General features: G+C 35.8%; 1 protein-coding gene across 1 annotated transcript in view; it reads right to left on the reverse strand.

The window, feature by feature from the left end:
• Positions 1 to 10,379: 10,379 nt before the first annotated feature.
• Positions 10,380 to 22,729, reverse strand: part of LOC128553233 (E3 ubiquitin-protein ligase rnf213-alpha-like) — a gene marked incomplete at its 5' end in the record, with an annotated part of 41,703 nt that continues 29,353 nt past the window's right edge. Inside the window, 10 exons of the mRNA XM_053534358.1 lie at positions 10,380 to 11,821; positions 12,443 to 12,642; positions 14,152 to 14,250; positions 14,530 to 14,721; positions 15,068 to 15,142; positions 15,588 to 15,816; positions 19,062 to 19,251; positions 21,375 to 21,461; positions 21,610 to 21,739; positions 21,918 to 22,108. Coding sequence (XP_053390333.1) covers positions 11,650 to 11,821; positions 12,443 to 12,642; positions 14,152 to 14,250; positions 14,530 to 14,721; positions 15,068 to 15,142; positions 15,588 to 15,816; positions 19,062 to 19,251; positions 21,375 to 21,461; positions 21,610 to 21,739; positions 21,918 to 22,108 — 1,565 coding nt within the window. The remainder of the gene's footprint in view (positions 11,822 to 12,442; positions 12,643 to 14,151; positions 14,251 to 14,529; positions 14,722 to 15,067; positions 15,143 to 15,587; positions 15,817 to 19,061; positions 19,252 to 21,374; positions 21,462 to 21,609; positions 21,740 to 21,917; positions 22,109 to 22,729) is intronic.

Genomic DNA, 22,729 nt, shown 5'->3' on the forward strand with positions numbered 1-22,729 from the left:
TAATAAACCAGTTAAATAATTTATAACAAATATATCAAAGCAAACAAGTACTCATTTTAACATGCAATCTGAATAAGTCACAAAAGCAAGAAACCTTTTCATATACAGACGACAATTGTAACAAGGAAAATCTTTTAAAAAGCACTTCTCTACATAAAAGACTCTTATCACACCCTTATTCGTGTGATACGCAGACCGTATTCAGCTCTTTCTTTAATTTGATATATGTTGGTATTTGAACAGGTTTTTATCATATTTATTAAACTTACTTATCATTTTGAGATATATCAATATTCTTGCTAAATATACTGAGCCAAAGTTAGCTTTAAAACTGTGAACAGCGTCGTTTAGGATAAACGCTTTGTCTACATTTCACTCAGCGTAGCACAATCAACAGAATGAAAGAAATTGACACTCTCGTCCAATCAGGCAGAGTGTTGCAAAAATCTTCCATTTTGATAAATTATCTATAATGCGTTATCAAGTAGTTTGATTTGCTAACTGAAGTCACGTGGCATAGGTAACGAAAACGAATTTAGACGGCGTCGCCGAAAAAAATGCTTAGTTTTGCTCAAAAATGCATAGCAGCGAGTATTCGGCAATGTCGGGAGCACATCTTGCGCTGTGTGTCATCCTTGACATTAATTTCTAAATGACAAAAAATACCAATTTTCTAATCAAAAGCGCCAAAACTGCTCAATTTGATCACTGCTCCGAGTTCTTGAAAGTAACGGTTAGACACGGTTGGACGGTTTGCATTATTTCTCCCACATAGAACGTAAACATGCATTGAATGGTAACCCTAATATCCTTTAGCAAAGAAGTATAAAATACATATTTTTTATAGCTCTTTGCCTTTAGTCAGTATATTATACACTTAATGCGCGCGAACATCTAATAGATGGGAATTAATGCTAATCCTAATTTTTGGTCAGTACACACATGTATATAATACCCTCAATGCGGGCCGAGTGGTTAAGGTCACTGACTTCAAATAACTTGCCCCTCACCGATGTGGATGAGCGTTGAATTATTCATGTAAGAGCTTTTGAGCGACTTATTTTAAGAACAGTTAAATTAATTATACCTTACCCCTGCAATTTGCTGGTACCCATTTACAGCTGGGTCGACTGAGGCAATCTTGATAAAGTGCCTTGCCCAAGGACACCCCGAAATGGCAGTAGCCAGGAATCGAACCTTCGTAGGAAAGCTCTTAGCCCTCTCAACCAAATTGCGTCAACATGTCTGTGGTTCTAACAAGGTGCCCGCTCGTGATGAAATAGTGCACGGGGGTACCTGGGGTCTTCCTCCATCATAAATAATAAATTTTGTAAAAAGATCCTTTGGAAGCATAGAATGCAACCAAGCAGAATAATAGCAGACTCGTTTGATTGAGTCTGTTCATGAGAGGTAATAGAAAGTGCAACACCCCTCACGCCCCCTAGCACCGGCTTAAACGGAACTCTATTACAAAGGTATTGAATGAACTCGAGGATTCCAAAGGACCCACTGAAAAGCTGCAAAGTCACCATGAGACTTTTAATTGTGTCGGTGCGACGTTACTGTATCCGGTCCACAAAAAAGCAAGTGTATATATAACAGTGCTATTAGAATATATCAAATATTGATGCCTGCTACGGTAATATAAATTTGGTATCATTTGAAAGTGTATTTTCTACTGAAAAACTACATGACAAAAATATGTTATAAGAATTTTATTTTTTACTTCATAGTTTTCAATGTTACGTCAACAGAAATCTAGTTCTTACAGTGTAAGATTTATCATTTTGCAGTCCTAAATCGTGACTATGGTCATTTGTGTATATTATTCATGGTCATCTTATTTACCAATTCTTGTTCAGCAGACACAACTCTGTCAAATAATACCAAGTAAAAACACCAGGCATCGAAATACTATCTATTTGTTGATCGGATACCTTAAACCCAACAAAACAAACAATATCCTCAATGCGTGCGTACATCCAATAGGTGGGAATTCATGTTTGCGCAGCTACTGCTAATATTATTACGCAAAAGATAATTACTGCAACACACTGAACGAAATATTTGGATGTGCTTACATTTAAATAACACTGGTAAGCGATCAATATGTGCTTGATAAATGCAGTTTCACATGGAAAAATCATGCTTATCAAAACTATTCCTTTCAACTGAATAGGCGTGATGTCCGACAAAAATTGCTTTCTTTCCTGCTTTTATGAAACTTGCAAAATGTGTTTCTAGTTTGTGTTTTTAAAGTTAATTACCAGGCCGGACATTAATACAAAATTTCGAGATTTTACACATCGAAAGGATAAAAATCGTCATGTTGCACACAGGCGCGGAGAATTAAACTTACACAACTGTTCTATTGTTCTCTGCGGGTTAATAACCAAAATGAATACCTCCATACCATACCTGAGCACGTGAAAAAAACGTTAGATGAGTTCGAATTGTAATGTTTATTTTATGCCATGTTAGTGACCTGACACTCATGAATATTCCGTATATTTTTCTGTAAATTAATTCTCTGTGTCTGAAGCTAAAGAGCGATATGAATATTGCATATTTTCACAATGGCACATGTGCAAATAGCTGTGCGGAAAAAACGTTTAGCTGCTAAACTGTATTTTTTTATTCAATCCCTACGTACGGACCATTTTCCTCCTAAATTTTATACTTATCCAATTAAACCCTATGATCTATAAACGTTATGGAAAATGTTGAATAAAACTTATTTAAAAGTATCGTAGATAAAAAGACAATGTATTTCTCACCAGCATTTCCAGAAAATGAATACTAGATCTACAAGAGAAAACAATCAAAATTCGTGAAATATGTTATGCAGATGTTGTAAGAATAAAAGTAACATCGATAATAACATTACATTGAAATTGAAAAAAATCATAATGGTCTGAGGTGATTTTGAACGCGAAGTATCGTGCGTGGCAGTCAGACAGCTACCACTATGCCACCGTACCATTTGTTATTTATATTGGTTGTTTTAGGATACAAATATTTAGTTAAATAATGGAAGCCCCCGAAAATATTGACGAAGATTAATGAGTGCCAGGTGAATATTTATGGACAATAGACAATACCTGCGTCAAGTAGCATTTACAAATGTACACTTAGTTTTTGAATATTGTATATTTTGATCTTTGAATTACGATCGTCATGTTTTCATCTACAAGATACATTCACGGCTCAGTACTAAACAGGGAGGAGTAGAAGAAGATAATCATTTTAATTATTATAGTTAGATGATGATGATGATGATGATGATGATGATGATGATGATGACAACGACGACGACGACATAAAAAACAACAACAAAAAAACATCAACAATGAAACAAATTGCGGACTTTTCAATCAGTCAAACAGATAAACAGACGATCTATTTTCGGATACATAATTGTTAAATATCACTTCATGACAATATGAACTTCAGAATGTGAAAAATTGAAGTTACAGAGAATATACTGGTGCGTTGTATGTTTTTCTTTAAAATGAAAGAAAGAAAAACTCCCAACAAATAATCGGCTAACAAAATGCATTTTACATTGGCATATTAGCAGAACTCTCAAAAACATTTTTTAAGATCATTTTACGTATTTCAATTTACATGCTGAAGTTAAAGTAATTCCCACTATCATTTTTTTTCTGACTGGGGGAAGGAAAGACGTATAAATAAATAAATTAATTAATTAATTAACAAATAAAAACTAGCAAATTAAAATGACGTTGTGTAAGTCAGTTACTTACCTCTAAGCTCGGTGTTCATGAATTGAAAATACCCGCGCTCCTGCTGTAACACCTCGAGCGCTACGCGCTCTCGGTGTCACGATTCGCACGAGCGCGGGTATTTTCAATTCATGAACACCTCCTACTCGGTTAGTAACCTACACATATCTTATGAAATTTTATTGATCGATATGTTCAGTTACCATTTAAAAAATATTATCGTAGTATATAGGCGGAAAAAATACGCATTTCTTGTTTTGATTTTTGCTACCCTTGGAAAAGGCTACGCTTGGGTTTCTAATTATTTTTTAACATATTTGTCGTACTCTATATATGTTGTTGTTGTTGTTGTTGATAATGGTCTCGGATAACTTTCTAACGCGGTGTATGACTTTCAGCCGACTTTCAATCGAGGGTGCCTATAATGTAGCTGAAACATGAACAAGAAATACATAATGTTAATGTATTTCTTTCTAAACGAAACTAAGAAAATGAACGTTGTTGTCAATTTTGGCTTTTGAATGGTATATAGAGGGAAAATTGGATATTTTTGATATGTAGAAAACGTACAATTATTACCAACTTAAAGTTCACAATGCGATTTCTCCCATAGATTTTACATGTATTTTCCATATTTTTGTAAACATTACAGGATATTCTATAATTGACCGGCAGTCATATAATACACGCATAAGGAGTAAATATCAGATTCTACATATTTTACTTTTAAGATTTTTTCATAAAACAAATACATATTTGAAATTCTGTAAAGAAGAACCGTTTTTATTTTTTTTTTATATTTCTGATGTTTCATTGACTTAAATTGTAAAACTGACGAAAAACTTTAAGAAAATGATATAAACTAAGTTTGTAGGTTTACGAGACTTTACTATAAATGAGGTTAAAGTTTAAAAATATGTTATTTTGCAGCAGTATGTAACAGGTATTATTAATATATAATTTGCAGAAACAAATATCACGAAATAGAAATGCACGAAAATCTACGGGTCAACATGTGTACGTTACAATTTTATGATGTCACTACTGAAGGCCATTATGTAATTTTAGCACTGCTCTCAGGTCTGCATGACGTTTTATCGCTGATTCTTAAATATGCCTATGTTCAGGCCAATAGAAATCACTATAAATGTAGATTTGAAACTCACAGGATAGCAGTGATTATTGCAGTCTTTAATTGCACATGCAATATTATACCGGTAACCACGACTGTAACGACCGGGATAAGGTGGCTGTTTTCTGTAATATCTTTCTTTCCATCTTTTACTTTTATTTTTTCACAGCACTGATGCCAGTTGTCAGTACGAGTGCAAACATCGAAAACCCTTTTCAAGGAAAGTGATAGTTGCGTGGTGCTTTTTAGCTCACCAGAGCCAAAGGCTCAGGATGAGCTATTCTGATCACTCACCGTCCGGCGTCCGTTGTCCGTACTTTTACTTTAAATGACATCTCCTCATAAACCGCTAGGCCAATTTCATCCAAACTTCACAGGAATGTTCCTTGGGTGAAGCTCTACAAATTTTTTTCGAAGAATTGAATTCCATGCAGAACGCTGGTTGCCATGGCAACCGAAAGGAAATCTCCTCATAAACCGCTAGGCCAATTTCATCCAAACTTCACAGGAATGTTCCTTGGGTGAAGCTCTACAAATTTTTTTCAAAGAATTGAATTCCATGCAGAACGCTGGTTGCCATGGCAACCGAAAGGAAAAACTTTAAAAATCTTCTTCTCAAAAACCAGAAGCCCTAGAGCTTAAATATTTGGTGTGAAGCATTGCCCAGTGGACCTCTACCAAGTTTGTTCAAATCATGACCCCGGGGTCAAAATTGACCCCGCCCCAGGGGTCACTTGATTTTACATAGGAAAATCTTAAAAAATCTTCTTCTCAAAAACTAGAAGGCCTAGAGCTTAGATATTAGACACGTAGCATTGCCTAGTGGACCTCTACTAAAGTTGTTAAAATCATGACCCAGGGGTCAAAATTGACCCCGCCCCAGGGGTCACTTGATTTTACATAGATTTCTAAAGAAAATGTTCAAAAAAATTAAAAAAAAAATAAACCAGAAGGCCTAGAGCTTAGATATTTGACATGTAGCATTGCCTAGTGGACCTCTACAAAATTTGTTCAAATCATGACCCCCGGGGTCACAATTGACCCTGCCCCAGGGGTCACTTAATTTTACATAGGAAAATCTTCAAAATTTTTCTAAAAATAAACCAGAAGGCATAGAGCTTAGATATTTCACTTGTAGCATTGCCTAGTGGACCTCCCTACAAAAATTGTTCAAATCATGACCCCCGGGGTCAAATTGATTGTACATAGAAAAATCTTCAAAAATCCGCCAAATCCATCCTCTACTAGCATAGGCAGAGCGAGAGGAAGCACCCAGAACTGAGAGAGAAATCCGTTTGATACAGGCCTGTCTAGCTCTTTCCGAATGACACACGCAATCATCGATGACATCGTATTTGTCTTTGAAGCTATCATTCGCAAGAGTTCACGAAACTGGTCAGTCATGACTCGAAAACGCGACCTAAAATAACTAATACATTGTGCTGCTTTTCATGCAGGCTTACAGAATCTGGTATGTTTATCTGTGCGTATGTCCTTTGGATTCTCAATGATATCAGAATTTCGGAAAAGATGACTCTTGACTACTCCTCAAATTTTGTGCATACTGCAGTCAGTGGATTAAACAAGTAGTGTTCCGGAATGGTACTTTCCTAAATAAAACCGAGTGTAGAAATAACAGTCACGCGATAAATGGACACCAGGTATTTTATTCCTATCGATATGGCACAAGACCACAGTTATTTGCCCTTGGTTGACCACAATACGGAAGTGGTTACGCGGAAAATAGTTCCTCTGTTTGATGGTGAATATTGGTGAATTTTTGACTGAAAGACCTGCAATAAATGGCATGATTTAATAGAGGAGATATGAAATAGTAGGTACATGTACAATTTGACAGAATGAAAATGTCAGAATATGCATAACATGACTTTTTGATAGGGCCTGTTTTGCCTGTTTGCGGCCATCTAGAGAGTATTCTTCATACGCATGTGATTTGGTTCAAAATGGTGGAAAAAAGAGCCGGTCAACCCAATGTTTACTGTGGCTGGAATTTTTTCTCTTGGATAGTTCTGTTGAGTTCAGGTATTTTTATAGGGGTTGGAATGCATGCAAAATTGCTATAGTGTCCAGTGCCTATATAGAACATATAGTAAAAATAACTGTGGTCTTAGGCCATATGAGGTGATCTCGATTGTAATTCGTGATTCCTTTGAAATTAATGTAGAAGAATACTCTGTGATTCCAGAATTCAAAGAAATACGCGGCTTACCTGTCTGATTTATTTAGTACCAGGAGCCAGTTTCGTCTTGTGGCCCGGGTACGTTTTCAGAATAAAATAGGTAGCTGTATTTTAAGGGCATTTATAGCCAACTGGTTATTATCGTTCTATTCCCACGGACGAGTAATTGCTGTGAAAAATAAAAGAATGTTTGAATCGATCCTTCCCCGAGGTATCGGAAGTCAGACGAAACGGAAACTCTCATCCATCCATCTAGGTAGAGCTCAAATTTGCGAAAGGTAAATAGTTAAGACTTTTTAGAGATGGTACCTAAGGCTACGTATTTAACGACGACAACAACAACAAATCAAGTGCAAAACTGAAGTGCATATCGCTTATCTCACACTAGCAATATTTTAACATAGCACCGTGCAGTAAATACAGGATTTTTGACAGCTACATCGGCTTCGTTGTTTTGGTGGATTAGCTAAACCATTTTATTTATACTAAAGAACGTCTGCATTATATTAACAGAAGTTTCTGTAACGACAGATTCCGCAAGGTAAATGCGATTCCGCACGCTTCGGTCAATATGCAAATTAGGTACACTTGTAAACACAAGGCGCGTGTCATAAAAAGTGAAATAACTTCTTTCGGCACAGTTTTTGGTATGGTTTTGGTGTGACCATTAGAGAGAATATACATTTTTATATCGCTCTGTTTTTAATGTTTTTAACTCGTACATTCTTGGCAAACGAATTTTGTAAAATGTTGAGGGAATCGATGTCGTAAAATTCATATAGTCTATTTATATTTTTTTCTCATGAATAAGGTTTTCTTTCCTATGATCATACCATACCTGTAAATTATCGGCAGTAATAAATAAACAAAATTGTCTTTGAATTAGTTCGTTTGAAAATGAAAGATAATGCTCAACATTTTTGTTTGAATGATTATTCATAGATCTTGAAGTAAACTATATTTTTGGGAAACACATCCGAATCTATGCATACTTTGTTCAGTTAACTAAATAGTCCTAGAAGAGTTATCTGTCACTGGCTTCGCTTTTCCAAGTAGGACCAAATTTTTCGGATTAAATATTGCCTTTCAGCATGAAAAATGAAGTATGAAAGTTAAATCATTATATAATTGAGGTACTTCGGTATTAAGTTTTCAACAGAAAGTAATATCAGATGCAATTTGAATTTTTAGGTACCATCTCTACACTTCTTACCGCTATTATTTTCGTCTGGCCACATGCTTTACAATATACGTATGTTTTAGGTCAGTCTTTTGCATATAATACGGGAGAGTTCTCGCTAGGTATGCAATTTAGATCATCTTTGTCTAAATATTTAGTGTCCTGAAACCGATATCGTACTCGTTTTTGTCATAAAAATAACTAAATCGGCAGGCTGAAAACGTCACATGACGAAGTGCTAAACATGTGCACTACATTTGCTCTTCTCGTCCCTGACATTCTCAAAATTGTATTTTTATGATATTTTTACACACTGGTATATGCACAAATTTGTTGAATTTTCAAAATTTGCTGTCCTATGACCCCATTTTTATGTTAATCAAATATTTGCAGGACATATCAAACATTTTACCAGCATTGAGGGAAATAATGCTTTCATTCATGACATTTATGCTCCGTCCATTTTCGTTTTTGATCTTTCTGCGCTGTGTAGGTAACCTAGATCTGTTTTTAAAGACACTGATCTAAGGGAAAGCTGTTACAGTAAGGTTATATGTAACATGACAATTTGGAGGGATTTTTTGTCAACTGAATGTTTATTTTATCAATATCTCGTGCAGGAAAAGGTCACTTTCTAGGTAGCAGGCGTTGAAAGCTGCTTAATCGGATGGATGGGTTCAACGATCAAGAGAAACTTTTGAAAATAACAAAAAGTAATAGCATTTCAAAAATACAATGTATCGGACCGTCGAGCGATAAAAATGACTGGATGGGTGAGACAGATCTCCACTGGAATCAAAGTTCAGGGTGAAGGTAGTGGAACACGAAAGGCGGGGTAGACGGGATGTGTATGTATAGGGAGGAACACGGAACACAAAAATGGAAGTAATAAGAGGGAAAATGAAGACAAAATAGTTGTGTTGGTTGGTTGGGGAAAGGGGTAACGAGTGTTAGTATTAAGAAAGTTGTAAAAAGAATGACTACAAAAAACATTGTTTAATTTCGCGTTAAAAGGTGGGGGATAGGATGTAATGAAGTGTGGGGAATAGAATGGGTGAGAAACACAAGACTTAAAATGTGGTAAGAGGCAAAGTAATTGTAAATAAAACTACCGTTTATCTTTTCCTTTCGGTTTGATTTGGACCGGGGAGTGACTTGAAAGGAAGGGGTCGAAGGAGGGACCAGAGCGTCGAGGAGGGGTTTTAACGAACGAATGTATGGGGATACTAAGGCAATATGCAGTTACACATGAAAGTGATGAGGAAGGACAAATAGCATTTAATGGATTGAATTGGGAACTTATCCAAACCAAAGAGATCTTGACCTTTTGATCCCTTATCGAAAAATGTTTGCTCTTTACTAAGACCAATTACAATGCCAGGTATGAGGATTATACGAGGAAAAGTAGTTAGAAGAAACAGTGAATCTAAGAAGCTTGCTGTTGAACAGTAATCAACACTTCCCCAGTGATATTGAAATTTGGTATACATAACCCTAAAAAAAATGTTTGTCCCTTGCCAAGTTTATTTATTTATTTATTTGGGTTTTTACGGCACACCAACACAGTATAGGTTATATGGCGCCAAACAGGACTACAAATTTTGGTTCCACATCTCATTTACATCGAAATAAAAACATGAGGTATGGAATCAAAATTTGCATACCTGCAGGAGTTTGCAGAGTTACTGCAAAACCAAGTGTTAAGACCCTATTAGTCGCCTCTTACGATCATGCAAGGGTAAGGCAGTGGTTCCAATTCTTTTCATACACAGATCGTCCCAGAACCACATGGGGCCCCTTGCCAAGACCAGTCCTTCAGTGGAGCTTTGGGACAAAAGGAGCAGTAGTTAAGATTTGAACATGGCATTTCCGTCTTGTTGTAATAAATGTTTGAAAGATTGGTTAATGCACGACAGAGCTATGTAGCGGACACAAATACGGTACGGACAAACTTATCGTCCAAATCTGTTGGAAAATGTTGCATGCCGGCAGAGTATATTTTCTTTTGAAGAATAAGACAGTGCAGTTAATCGAAAAAAATCAACTGCCTAGAAGTTGCGCAACACAAAATCATAGGCAAACCAGTATAAAAGAAAAAAAATACAAATGTATTACAAATGCTTGTGCTTTTAATATTTGAAAAATCACCACTTAAATCATGGTAGACAACATAAACTTAGTAATACATTATGCAGCTTAAAGATTAATCATTTGCTTTTATTACGTCGATTTAAAGTACAATATTAGACAGTTTGGATGATTTAGCTAAATGATTATATGCAACCATCCCCAGTTTATTTCCAAAAAGGTCCGCCTTAACTTCATGGTGCTATGCCATTTAAATACAGCAAATTTTCAAACTCTTTGAATTACATCAAATTAATTTTGTTTAAATTTTCTCTCACATTTAGTAAGCATTTTAAAACATTAAAACACATGGATTATACAATCCTAGCCAAAACAATAAAAAAAGGTAACAAATAAATAACAACAATTAAATGACAGATTAGCATATCATATTTCACTGCAAAGAAAAGTTATTGACTGGTTGCATATTTTTAATGGCAAATCAAATACAAATAGGAATAATTTTATCTCATATCAGGTTGCCAGAGATTTTGCAATTTACCACACGTCAGTGATAAAGAGCCAGGTGATAAGGTTTAAGAAATATTATACATTTCTTATCTATTACAATTCACAACTAAGAAAGGCAAAACTATAAAATAAAGCAATAAAATTATATATGTTTTTAATCGTATACTTGAATGTTATCTTTTGTTATCATTTGTTAAAATTAATTATTTCGGTCAAATAGTACAGCGTTGTTCATATGAAAGGTTTTCATTTAAGAGAAATGAAAACGCTTTTAACATTTTACATGAAATATAAATATACCGACATCTTGCACATTCACACATTAAAGGTTGAGAACATCGAAACAAACATAACCCAGCAATACCCTACACTATATAATATACAAGAGGAAAAATAAAGAATTGAACAAAATATCTATAAAGCATCACCTAAATATTATCCAAAACAATCGGCGATAACAATTGAAACGAATGACGTGTAACAAGTTTAAAATGACAGCAAGAAACTTCTGTAAAGAATAGATTCAATTATATCATAATTTTAAGTCTAGCATTCCTTTCATAACTTAAACTATTTGACATCGAATAATCACTGGGTCAGTTTACACATGGTTTGTTACATGCAGTTCAAACATACTAATACAAAAATATTGCTTTGAATTCCTTATCACATCACTGGAAACTGAATCCATATCTCATATCACAGACTATGATCACAAACGTTACGATGTTTTACAATCACAATGTCTAAAGTTGGTCCAATATTTGTACTTTATCGTGTTATACTGACGTGATCAGAATCGACGATAGTTTCCCGTCTGTTTCTCTCTCAACATTCCATAGGTACTAACCCATGCATGAACACTATGTTTGTATAAAATGTCCTTAGGAAAATCTGTCAACACAGCCATATCTAGTGGTGGATTGTCAAAATTGTCCACATACCCATACAGCCATTCACCAAGTCTATAAAAAGTAAGCATATATTGTATTAAAGTTCCAGTATACAAACTATGAAGTTTTATATAAATAACACAATCATGTAGATCAAGCAAGACGTCAACATTGTATAACACATTCCCCCTAAAACTGTTTCATGGACTAATATTGTTAAACCCAAAAAAAAGAGGCATAAATAATCAAACATGAAAATCCCGAAAATATAAGCATGTCCACTGCATGTTAACGATATATATCAACTTTCATTTGAATACGATGGAAACTGTTACGGTGTGGAGTACATAAGGTACAAATGTAGTTGAAACATTGTAAAGTTAAAAAAGGGGCATAACTGAAGAAAAAAATAATCGGACACGTAAGCCTCGACAATACACGCATATCTACTTCAAGTATACCAAGTTTCATATGAATATTGGAAAGTATTTGATGGAGGAACTGAGTACACGGTGTGACGGGCTGACAGATATTTTGTAATCTGAAAGATCGCAATGGAAGACATTCGTCTTTTCAAGGAACGAACCTGCGAACCTTAGCTTAACCGATCAAAACCTTAATCTGACTAAATTTTAAAACTATTCTCTTTACCAAACACTGAATTCAATTGATCTCAACAATGAATGTTCGTACTTGTTATTGGCTGTATCAGTAAAGTCGTCATCCTCCGGATTCTGTCTAACAGCCACAACTAACAGGATATATTCGTGAAGAACTTCTACCAACTGGCTGAGTTTGTCGATTGACAATTTCTTCATGTAGCCCCTATACAAGATCAGTAACTCATCTGGCAATTCCTCATGAAACTCCCGCAAAAGGCTCTCGAACGTTGACTGTCAAATAAAAAATACTTCAAAAGTTACATGCTGCTAAAGAAATTGATTATATGGACTTCCTTAAATTTGAATTAAAGACAGTTAGAGCTATCAGTGAAGGTAATAAATGCCCTAGATACCACTTTGTTACAAGTAAAGTAAAATGCTGTGATCATGGCTTTCTTGCGATCTTAACCTTGGACCTAGTTACCAGGTTTGTGCACTCTGTATGTCGCCTCGATGAGGACAACAGTTGAAGCAACTCTTTGATCCATCTAGTCCATAAAGGGGTTTACTTGAATTGCCGCTTTATTTTGCAAGCTCAGATATATAAAGTATACACCATTCTGATGTAGTATAACCCTTTGGAATTTTTCAGGTATCTTTAATCATGTCAACTGAATGTATGACGCGGGCAAAATAGAAAATTTAAAATTGTACAAATATTATACATCGACATGCTGCTTTTAAGCTAACTAGTACATCCTGGAAGTTTTATACATGTAGCAAACAATTAAAAAATCAAAACTGAATTCAAATAAACTGGGTGTTAAAACTGACTGACATTTACAACAGAAAATATCCAATTGAATTTAATAAGGTGGATCAAATAAAACCATTAAATTTCATAAGGTGGATCAAACATAAATTTTATGAAAATTCTACCAGTGTTGTGTGGACATGGAACGGACGACACGAAATAAAGGTAGTTGGCCTTTAACCTCCAAGTGTGACCTTGAACTTGTACCTAGTGACATGGATCTTGCATAATTCTCGTCATATTATGATGATAATATGACGAACATGTATGTGTAAATGTTTCATCTTTGACTCCAAATGACCTAGTGACCTGGTCCCGTATTCATTGCCGTTCAGTCTAAAACTAAGCCTTAAGAACAGCAATATAACTAAGGTTCTAGCATATCCATACAGATTACTTATGATGTTTTTAGCTGCCAGTGCACATTCACGCAAAGTATTATTACAATCTGACCACATACGCAATGGCAGAGCAAAAAGAAAACTCAGCATGTAAATTTCAGATTTCAAATAAGTGAATAGGCCCTGGGTCACGCGCTTTGCATATCGTCTAAATGAGTTTAACAAGTGATGGATGCTAGCTTTATCAAGGTTTAGAAGAAATGGAGCTAAGACGCTGTTGAACCTTTGACCTCCAAGAATGTTCTTGATCTTGAATGTAGTGACCAACATCATAACTGATTTCTGACGTATTATCATGGTTAACGTTTATGAGTAGCTATTGGAAAAATCAATGAGATCTATAGGACTACAGTAAGGAATTACAGACGGACGGAAATGACGAACAAGCATAGCTCCAATATACTCACCCCCCACCCCACCCCACATATACTTTGTATCTGGGGGTACAATAGTATCATCAAAAAGCATAGTCTTTTCTACTGTAATCTTCATTGTACATCTTAGTATCCTTACTGTGGTAACTTTGTGTTATAAGTGTAAGCGGGAGTTCTTACAAAACATTACTTTTGTGATTAATAAATATACCTCTGTATGCTGATTGTGGTCCATCATCTTTTTGGATTTCTGTAACGACAACAGTAACCATAGCGACTGTGCATGTCTGAACTCACACGACTGCTGGGCCTGCAAGAAATACATGTATTTACAATTAATTCAGTGGTTATGCAAAAACACAGAAAAAAATCATAGCATTACTTAATTTTTTTCTACTATTTCTGTAATGTAGTTCTCGTGACAGAACGTCTTTACCTCTAGTTTATTATGTTCAACCTCTACACGCAATCACATTATATGTATTTATTTTGAACTATATTTTCGTATATGAATTCATTTTAGCGATCTCAATGTTGCTAAGGCGTCAGAAGATACATTGATAATTTTGGGTGGACAAAGTAAGTTCACCTTTTGACTATGTATTGTAGTTTCCATTTGAAGTGTTTTCTCCATGAACTCGTGCAAAGTTTTATCTGGTTGGCCTCCTGTAGACTTGAGGAAGCTGATTGTGATATCTAGATTGTCTAGTGAAGTACAAAGGTCAGGAAGCGATCTAATCTCACTGCAAATCTGGGTCTTTACTGCAGCACTTAAAGTTTCCTGCAACAATGCAAACAAAAATAGAGTGCATAAAATTAGCATGTCCATTTGTATTGCCAAACTAGTGTTTCTTTCTTCCCTTACAAAACTAAGTTGTCTGTCCAAATGGTGACCACTTCCTTACAATGAATAAAAGGTAAAGAATAGATGTCTTTACTCAAATTGAGGTCTGATTGCAACTTTTCATGGAGATTTCGTCTCCTATATTGCACATAGTTTTGGGATAAGGGAAGTAGCGGTGTAGTGACCTTAAAGTCACAAAGGCTTCTGGAGTTTCAATAATTCTTCGAGCTGGATTATTGCATTCTGTACCAGTTATAAAGAATAAACATATAAAGGGTTATACCTGTGGTATTTTGTCGGCTAGTTTCCTGAACACTTCCGCATTCGTAAATTCTGTTCGGTATACCATTTGATCAATCTGAAACATCATGACAGTAATACTAAGTATTTGACAAATTGCCCCTCTTTGACACGTCATCACTGTGTAAATTTGGGGATTTCAGATATCTTAGAACTCTTTCTTATTGCCTGCAAGCACATCAAGATACTGATAATTGTTTTTTTTGTTTCAAAACTATGTTATATGCTTAATTTTATATTCTTAACTTAAACATTGAAAAAAAGTCCAATAGGTTAACAATAAAAGTAGAAATGTAGAATCAATAATATTTGTCAAGTAGCGACAAAGCATTTAGTCTTAAATTAAGATAAATATTGTAAGACCAAGTCATTTTACTTATATATAAAGCAATATATAATGCAATTGAAACAGCATTCATCATATAAATGTCTCTATAACGTGAGTGAGACAACAATAATGTTACTACAAGAACCACATGTCTTTATGTTACAGAACTATTTACCATTAACACTCTGCCAACATCGATCCTGGATTTGGAGAACAAGAATCTATCCATCAATTGTCTTTCTAAGGCAGCAAAATCATACTCTATCTTCGTCCCTTTGCCCATCTCGAACGAATATTGGCAATTAGCTAGGACTAATGGAAGAATATCGTGCTGAGGGTCGTAGCTGATAAGGTGAGCCAAAGTCACTTCCTTGGGATTCACGCTTGATATACTCCCAGATTTTCTGCACAAATAACATGTTCACAAAGAAATAAAATAATTACACAGGAAAGTTTTGGTATCTCAAAACCTATTCAACGTATTTAAAGCGCGGGAAGAGAAAAGTTGTTCTACTGTTTATTTTTTCTGTTTGAACTTCTTGGTTCATTCAAGGCAAAGAAAGACTTTTCAAAATCGGACGAAAACTGAGAACAAGAGGGCCAAGATGGCCCTAGGTCGCTCACCTAAGAAACACTCCATAACAGTGTAAAACATGTTTGACCTAGTGATTTCATGGAAACAAATATTCTGACCAATTTTCATTAAGATTGGACCAAAAAATTGGTCTCTTGCGATAAAACAAGCATTTTCTTAGATATGACCTAGTTTTTGACCCTAGATGACCCATGTTCAAACTTGACCTAGATTTTATCAAGGCAATCATTCTGACCAAAATTCATGAAGATCAACTGAAAAATACAGCCTCTATCACATACAGAAGTTTTTTCTTTGATTTGACCAAGTGACCTAGTTTTTGACCTCAGATGACCCATATTCAAATTCGACCTAGATTTCATTAAGGCAATCAACCTGACCAAATTTCATAAATATCAACTGAAAAAAAACAGTCTCTATCGCATACACAAGATTTTTCTATAATTTGACCTAGTGACCTAGTTTTTTACCTCAGATAACCCATATTCAAAACCGACCTAGTTTTCATCAAGGCAATCACTCTGACCAAATTTCAAGAAGATCAATTGAAAAATACATCCTCTATTGCATACACAATGTTTTTCTTCAATTTGACCTAGTGACCTAGTTTTTGACCCCAGATGACCCATTTTCGAAATCAGCCTAGATTTTATCAAGGTAATCATTCTGGCTAAATTTCATGAAGATCAGTTGAAAAATACAGCCTCTATTGCATACACAAGGTTTTTCTTTGATTTGACCTATACACCTAGTTTTTGACCCCAGATGACCCATTTTCGAACTTGGTCTAAATTTCATCAAGGCAATCATTCTGACCAAAATTCATGAAGATCAATTGAAAAATACAGCCTCTATCGCATACACGAGGTTTTTACGTGATATGACCTAGTGACCTAGTTTTTGACCCCAGATGACCCATTTTCGAACTCGGCCTAGATTTCATCAAGGTTATCATTCTGACCAAAATTCATGAAGATCAATTGAAAAATACCGCCTCTATCGCATACACAAGGTTTTTCTTTGATTTGACCTAGTGACCTAGTTTTTGACCCGAGATGACCCATTTTCGAACTCGGCCTAGATTTCATCAAGGCAATCATTCTGACCAAAATTCATGAAGATCAATTGAAAAATACAGCCTCTATCGCATACACAAGGTTTTTCTTTGATTTGACCTAGTGACCTAGTTTTTGACCCGAGATGACCCATTTTCGAACTCGGCCTAGATTTTATCAAGATTATCATTCTGACCAATATTCATGAAGAAGAATTGAAAAATACAGCCTCTATTGCATACACAAGGTTTTTCTTTGATTTGACCTAGTGACCTAGTTTTTGACCCGAGATGACCCATTTTCGAACTCGGCTTAGATTTCATCAAGGTTATCATTCTGACCAATATTCATGAAGATTAATTGAAAAATACCACCTCTATCGCATACACAAGGTTTTTCTTTGATTTGACCTAGTGACCTAGTTTTTGACCCGAGATGACCCATTTTCGATCTCCGCCTAGATTTCATCAAAGTTATCATTCTGACCAATATTCATGAAGATTAAATGAAAAATACAGCCTCTATCGCATACACAAGGTTTTTCTTTGATTTGACCTAATGACCTAGTTTTTGACCCGAGATGACCCATTTTCGAACTCGGCCTAGATTTCATCAAGGTTATCATTCTGACCAATATTCATGAAGATTAATTGAAAAATACAGCCTCTATCGCATACACAAGCTAAATGTTGACAGACGACGGACGACAGACGACAGACGCCAGACGACGGACGCCGGACATCGAGCGATCAGAAAAACTCACCTGAGCATTGCTCAGGTGAGCTAAAAATATGATATTAAAATGGCAGCCATTTTGTTTCCATGACATCGTAATGCAAGACTGCGGATTTAAAATCAATTAACACGAATCATCATGCGAACTGCATTTCCTTATTTTGAAAAGTAATTTATCTACGTTTTTCAACCAGAACGAAAGTAATTATAATGTTTTACATCTGAAACTGAAGAAAGTATCGAAACATCTCTTTAAAGGGTATTTGCTAGTGTAAATGACAACATAAACACGTAAAGCTGCATCCATGTTTGGCCAATTACTTAAAATTTCATGCTGCCATAATTATCTTTTTCTATAGTAGTCCGCTTTTTATTCTTTCAGCGTTATGAACAGCAGGACAATGGTATTTATATATAATAAACTTATGAGGAGTCATTCCTTTCCCTTTAATTTGTAACAATTAGACAGATAACGTCATTTTAATCAAGAGGATTATATCAGCATCATGTCCGTTTTAATCCGAATCAGAGAACAGTCAGCAAGCGTTTTATAAGCTTTTGCAGTAAAAGTTTGGTAATCAAGCGGTTCATGAAAATGCACTAGCTTTTTTCTTCTGTTATACCTTATGAGTCTACCGCAGTACACAAAACCATGCTAATATACATAAGATAGATGAATAAAGTTTCATTTTTAGATGTGTTAGGCAAACAAAACAACTTAATGTGTCTGCTTGTGCAAGAATGCAACAAACAGAGGTTTGCAAACATCCTTGTCAATCATACTTAAAGCACGCCCGCTTAGCTCAGTAGGTAAGAGCGTTGGTCTACGGATCGCGGGATCGCGAGTTCGATCCTCGGGCGGGGCGTATGTTCTCCGTGACTATTTGATAAACGACATTGTGTCTGAAATCATTAGTCCTCCACCTCTGATAATTCATGTGGGGAAGTTGGCAGTTACTTGCGGAGAACAGGTTTGTACTGGTACAGAATCCAGGAACACTGGTTAGGTTAACTGCCCGCCGTTATATGACTGAAATACTGTTGAAAAACGGCGTTAAACCCAAAACAAACAAACAAACAATCATACTTAAAGAGTTTTGAGTAATGTCGGCGTCAACAAGAATGATGTGAGCAAAGATTCTCGAAGAAAGACAATGTAGTCACCTACACTAATAGGTCATTATGTGGCTATTAGCGAAAGTAGAAACGTTGAACTTTAAAATATAAAACTAGAACAGTTAATAACTGAACAAGAAAATTTCACCTGTGTGCTTCCTTCAAGTATTTATCCAAGAAATCATTTTGTTTTCTCATCAGAAAGTCTAATAAAGCATAAGAACAGAGCCCTGCTTCTTTTGTTGTTGGTAGCAGTATAGATATTGGTGTTTTGTCTGTGATACTTTTGTTACAGTACTCCTTAGAGACTATCATACCACCTAGTTCTGTTGGACACACTGAAACCAGAAAATGCTAAATAAACATTTAATTTCCAATAGGAATTATTCAACTGTCATGACTCCCATTTTACTGTTACTCATTGATTTAGACAACCCTCTTTCTGTTAATGTGCATAATTATATATAGTAATCTACAATACATTCAATCTAATGTGATAGTTAAAGACCGCCAATGCGTAGTTACCAACCATTCTTTACATCAATGTCACTGAAGAGAAAATTTTGTTCAAGATGTATGTAACATTACCGAAAAAAAGAAAGATAAAAACAAGGATGAATATCCAACAGGGAAGCCACGTTCCAAAAACGCAGCCTCCCCATACGCCAACCCAGAACGCGGACGCGCACACGAAAAACACACACTCTCACAAACAAAGACAAGAGGACCATGATGGTCCTGAATCGCTCACCTACAAGCTTTTTCTATTATTTGACCTAATGACCTAGTTTTTGAAGGCACGTGACCCACTTTTAAACTTGACCTAGATATCATCAAGGTGAACATTCTCACCAATTTTCATGAAGATATCGTGAAAAATATGGCCTCTAGAGAGGTCAGAAGGTTTTTCTATTTTTCGAACTACTGACCTAGTTTTTGACCGCACATGACCCAGTTACGAACCTGACCTAGATATCATCAAGCTGAACATTCTCACCAGTTTTCATGAAGATCCATTGAGAAATATGGCCTCTAGAGAGGTCACAAGGTTTTTCTATTTTTAGACCTACTGACCTAGTTTTTGACCCCACGTGACCCAGTTTCGAACCTGACCTAGATATCATCAAGGTGAACATTCAGACCAATATTCATGAAGAGCTCATGAAAAATATGGCCTCTAGAGAGGTCACAAGGTTTTTCTATTTTTAGACCTACTGACCTACTTTTAACCCCACGTGACCCAGTTTCGAACTTGATCTAGATATCATCAAGGTAAATATTCTGACCAGTTTTCCTGAAGATCCATTGAAAAATATGGCCTCTAGAGAGGTCACAAGGTTTTTCTACTTTTAGACCTACTGACCAAGTTTTTGACCGCACGTGACCCAGTTTCGAACTTGACCTAGATATCATCAAGGTGAACATTCTGACCAATTTTCATGAAGATCCATTGAGAAATATGGCCTCTAGAGAGGTCACAAGGTTTTTCAATTTTTAGACCTACTGACCTAGTTTTTGATCCAACATGACCCAGTATCGAACTTGACCTAGATATCATCAAGGTGAACATTCTGACCAATATTCATGAAGATCTCATGAAAAATATGGCCTCTAGAGAGGTCACAAGGTTTTTCTATTTTTAGATCTACTGACCTAGTTTTTACCCCCACGTGACCCAGTTTCGAACTTGACCTAGATATCATCAAGGTGAACATTCTGACCAATTTTCATGAAGATCCATTGAGAAATATGGCCTCTAGAGAGGTCAAAAGGTTTTTCTACTTTTAGACCTAATGACCTAGTTTTTGACCCCACGTGACCCAGTTTCGAACTTGACCTAGATATCATCAAGGTGAACATTCTGACCAATATTCATGAAGATCTCATGAAAAATATGGCCTCTAGAGAGGTCACAAGGTTTTTCTACTTTTTAGACCTACTGACCTAGTTTTTGACCCCACGTGACCCAGTTTCGAACTTGACCTAGATATCGTCAAGGTGAACATTCTGACAAATTTTCATGAAGATCTTGTGAAATATATGGCCTCTAGAGAGGTCACAAGGTTTTTCTATTTTTAGACCTACTGACCTAGTTTTTGATGGCACGTGACCCAGTTTCGAACTTGACCTAGATATCATCAAGGTGAACATTCTGACCAACTTTCATAAAGATCCCATGAAAAATGTGACCTTAGAGTGGTCACAAGCAAAAGTTTACGGACGCACGCACGGACGGACGGACGGACGACGGACGACGGACGCCGCGCGATCACAAAAGCTCACCTTGTCACTTTGTGACAGGTGAGCTAAAAACACACTAGGACAAAACGAACAAATTAAAGCACACAGTGGGGGAGTCTAACGGGAAAAGTCACATTCAAATCTTGTATACGCTTATAATACAAGTACATGTATGACCAATACTGTAATCATAAATTTGATTCAATAAAAATGCACTTACAGTACAGAGTCAACGATTCTCTGACCAACTCCCAGGCATCAGCAAAATCTTGTAGCAACTGCATCGTTTCCCCGCCAGCTATTTCTTCTGTATCAGACAAAATGACATGTCATTAGAAGTAAGCATTTTTATCTCCCTCTCTATATATTTTACCGGCTCCGAAACAATACCTAGTTTTAAAAACATATTTGAAGATAAAATGTTTCTTAAACAAAGACAGCATGACGAAACATACCTCTTTTCAGATGAGCAATTAAGATTTGTGAAGCCTCCGCTTTGTCTAATTTCCTTTGATATTTTTGGAACAAGGCTCGATGAAGGCGTAGGACACTTGGAATGTATCGAAGTGCTCTTAAATGGTGATCCTATAAATGAAATGTATACTTATAAAACATAAAGCATCTGTTAATCAGAAATAATACATATTCTGTGCAAACTATTGTAAGATTTTTAAATTAGTGGTAACCTCATAACAGAAGATTTAACAATTCATATGAAAAAAGTATGTTACTAACAGTCTGTTCACAATAATAAGTACTTTACCTCTTTCAGGAATAATTGCAACACTTTGTGTTGCTTTTGTGATATTTTGGCCTCAGCCTCTTGTCGGAGATGTTGTAGAGATATAGGCGTTCTGTACCGCCATACTCTAGGAATTTCCTCCAAAGCAGCTGGATTCTCCCTCTCTACATTAGTGTCTGTCTCGTACAATAAGCAAAGCAGAGGATCAGCACCTATAACAGACAGAAGCATTATTAATAAAGTATACAAATACAAAATGAGTAATATTGGTTCTCCGTATTAAGAGATTTCTACTGTCTAGCAAAACTGCCAAACTGTCACAATATATGCCCATCAAAGAGCAACATAGACTAACTTGCCAGTTATCGAACCAAGCTGAAATGCCCATTACCAATCCGACTACATAAGGATATTTTTAGACAAGATATGTTAGTTATTACTAGGACACTGTCAATTTTCGCAATTTTAAGTAATTCAAGGGCCATAACTCAAGTGTGACTTGGAATAAAACTGGCCAGAGAAAGAATGCCTATGCACATTGTGGCGAAGTTCTGTTAACATAGAGAGCGGACACTGTCAATTTTCACTATTATTTTAGTAATTCAAGGACCACGAATTTTTGTTAATGCACAGTCACAGATGTAATGATGTAATGATTACTGATCTTGACTGAAATATTTAGCCCACATATACTGAGACCCAGTTTGGGCAACACTACATAATGAACTGCTCAAGTATGAGAGTTGACAGTCAACTGCGCAAGTCTGAGTAATTCAAGGGTTGTATCTCCGAAAAAATCTATACTAGCTTCCAGCACAATATGTCAATAAACG

The sequence above is a fragment of the Mercenaria mercenaria genome, unplaced genomic scaffold (genome assembly GCF_021730395.1).
Source record: "Mercenaria mercenaria strain notata unplaced genomic scaffold, MADL_Memer_1 contig_3613, whole genome shotgun sequence".
Lineage (NCBI taxonomy): Eukaryota > Metazoa > Mollusca > Bivalvia > Venerida > Veneridae > Mercenaria > Mercenaria mercenaria.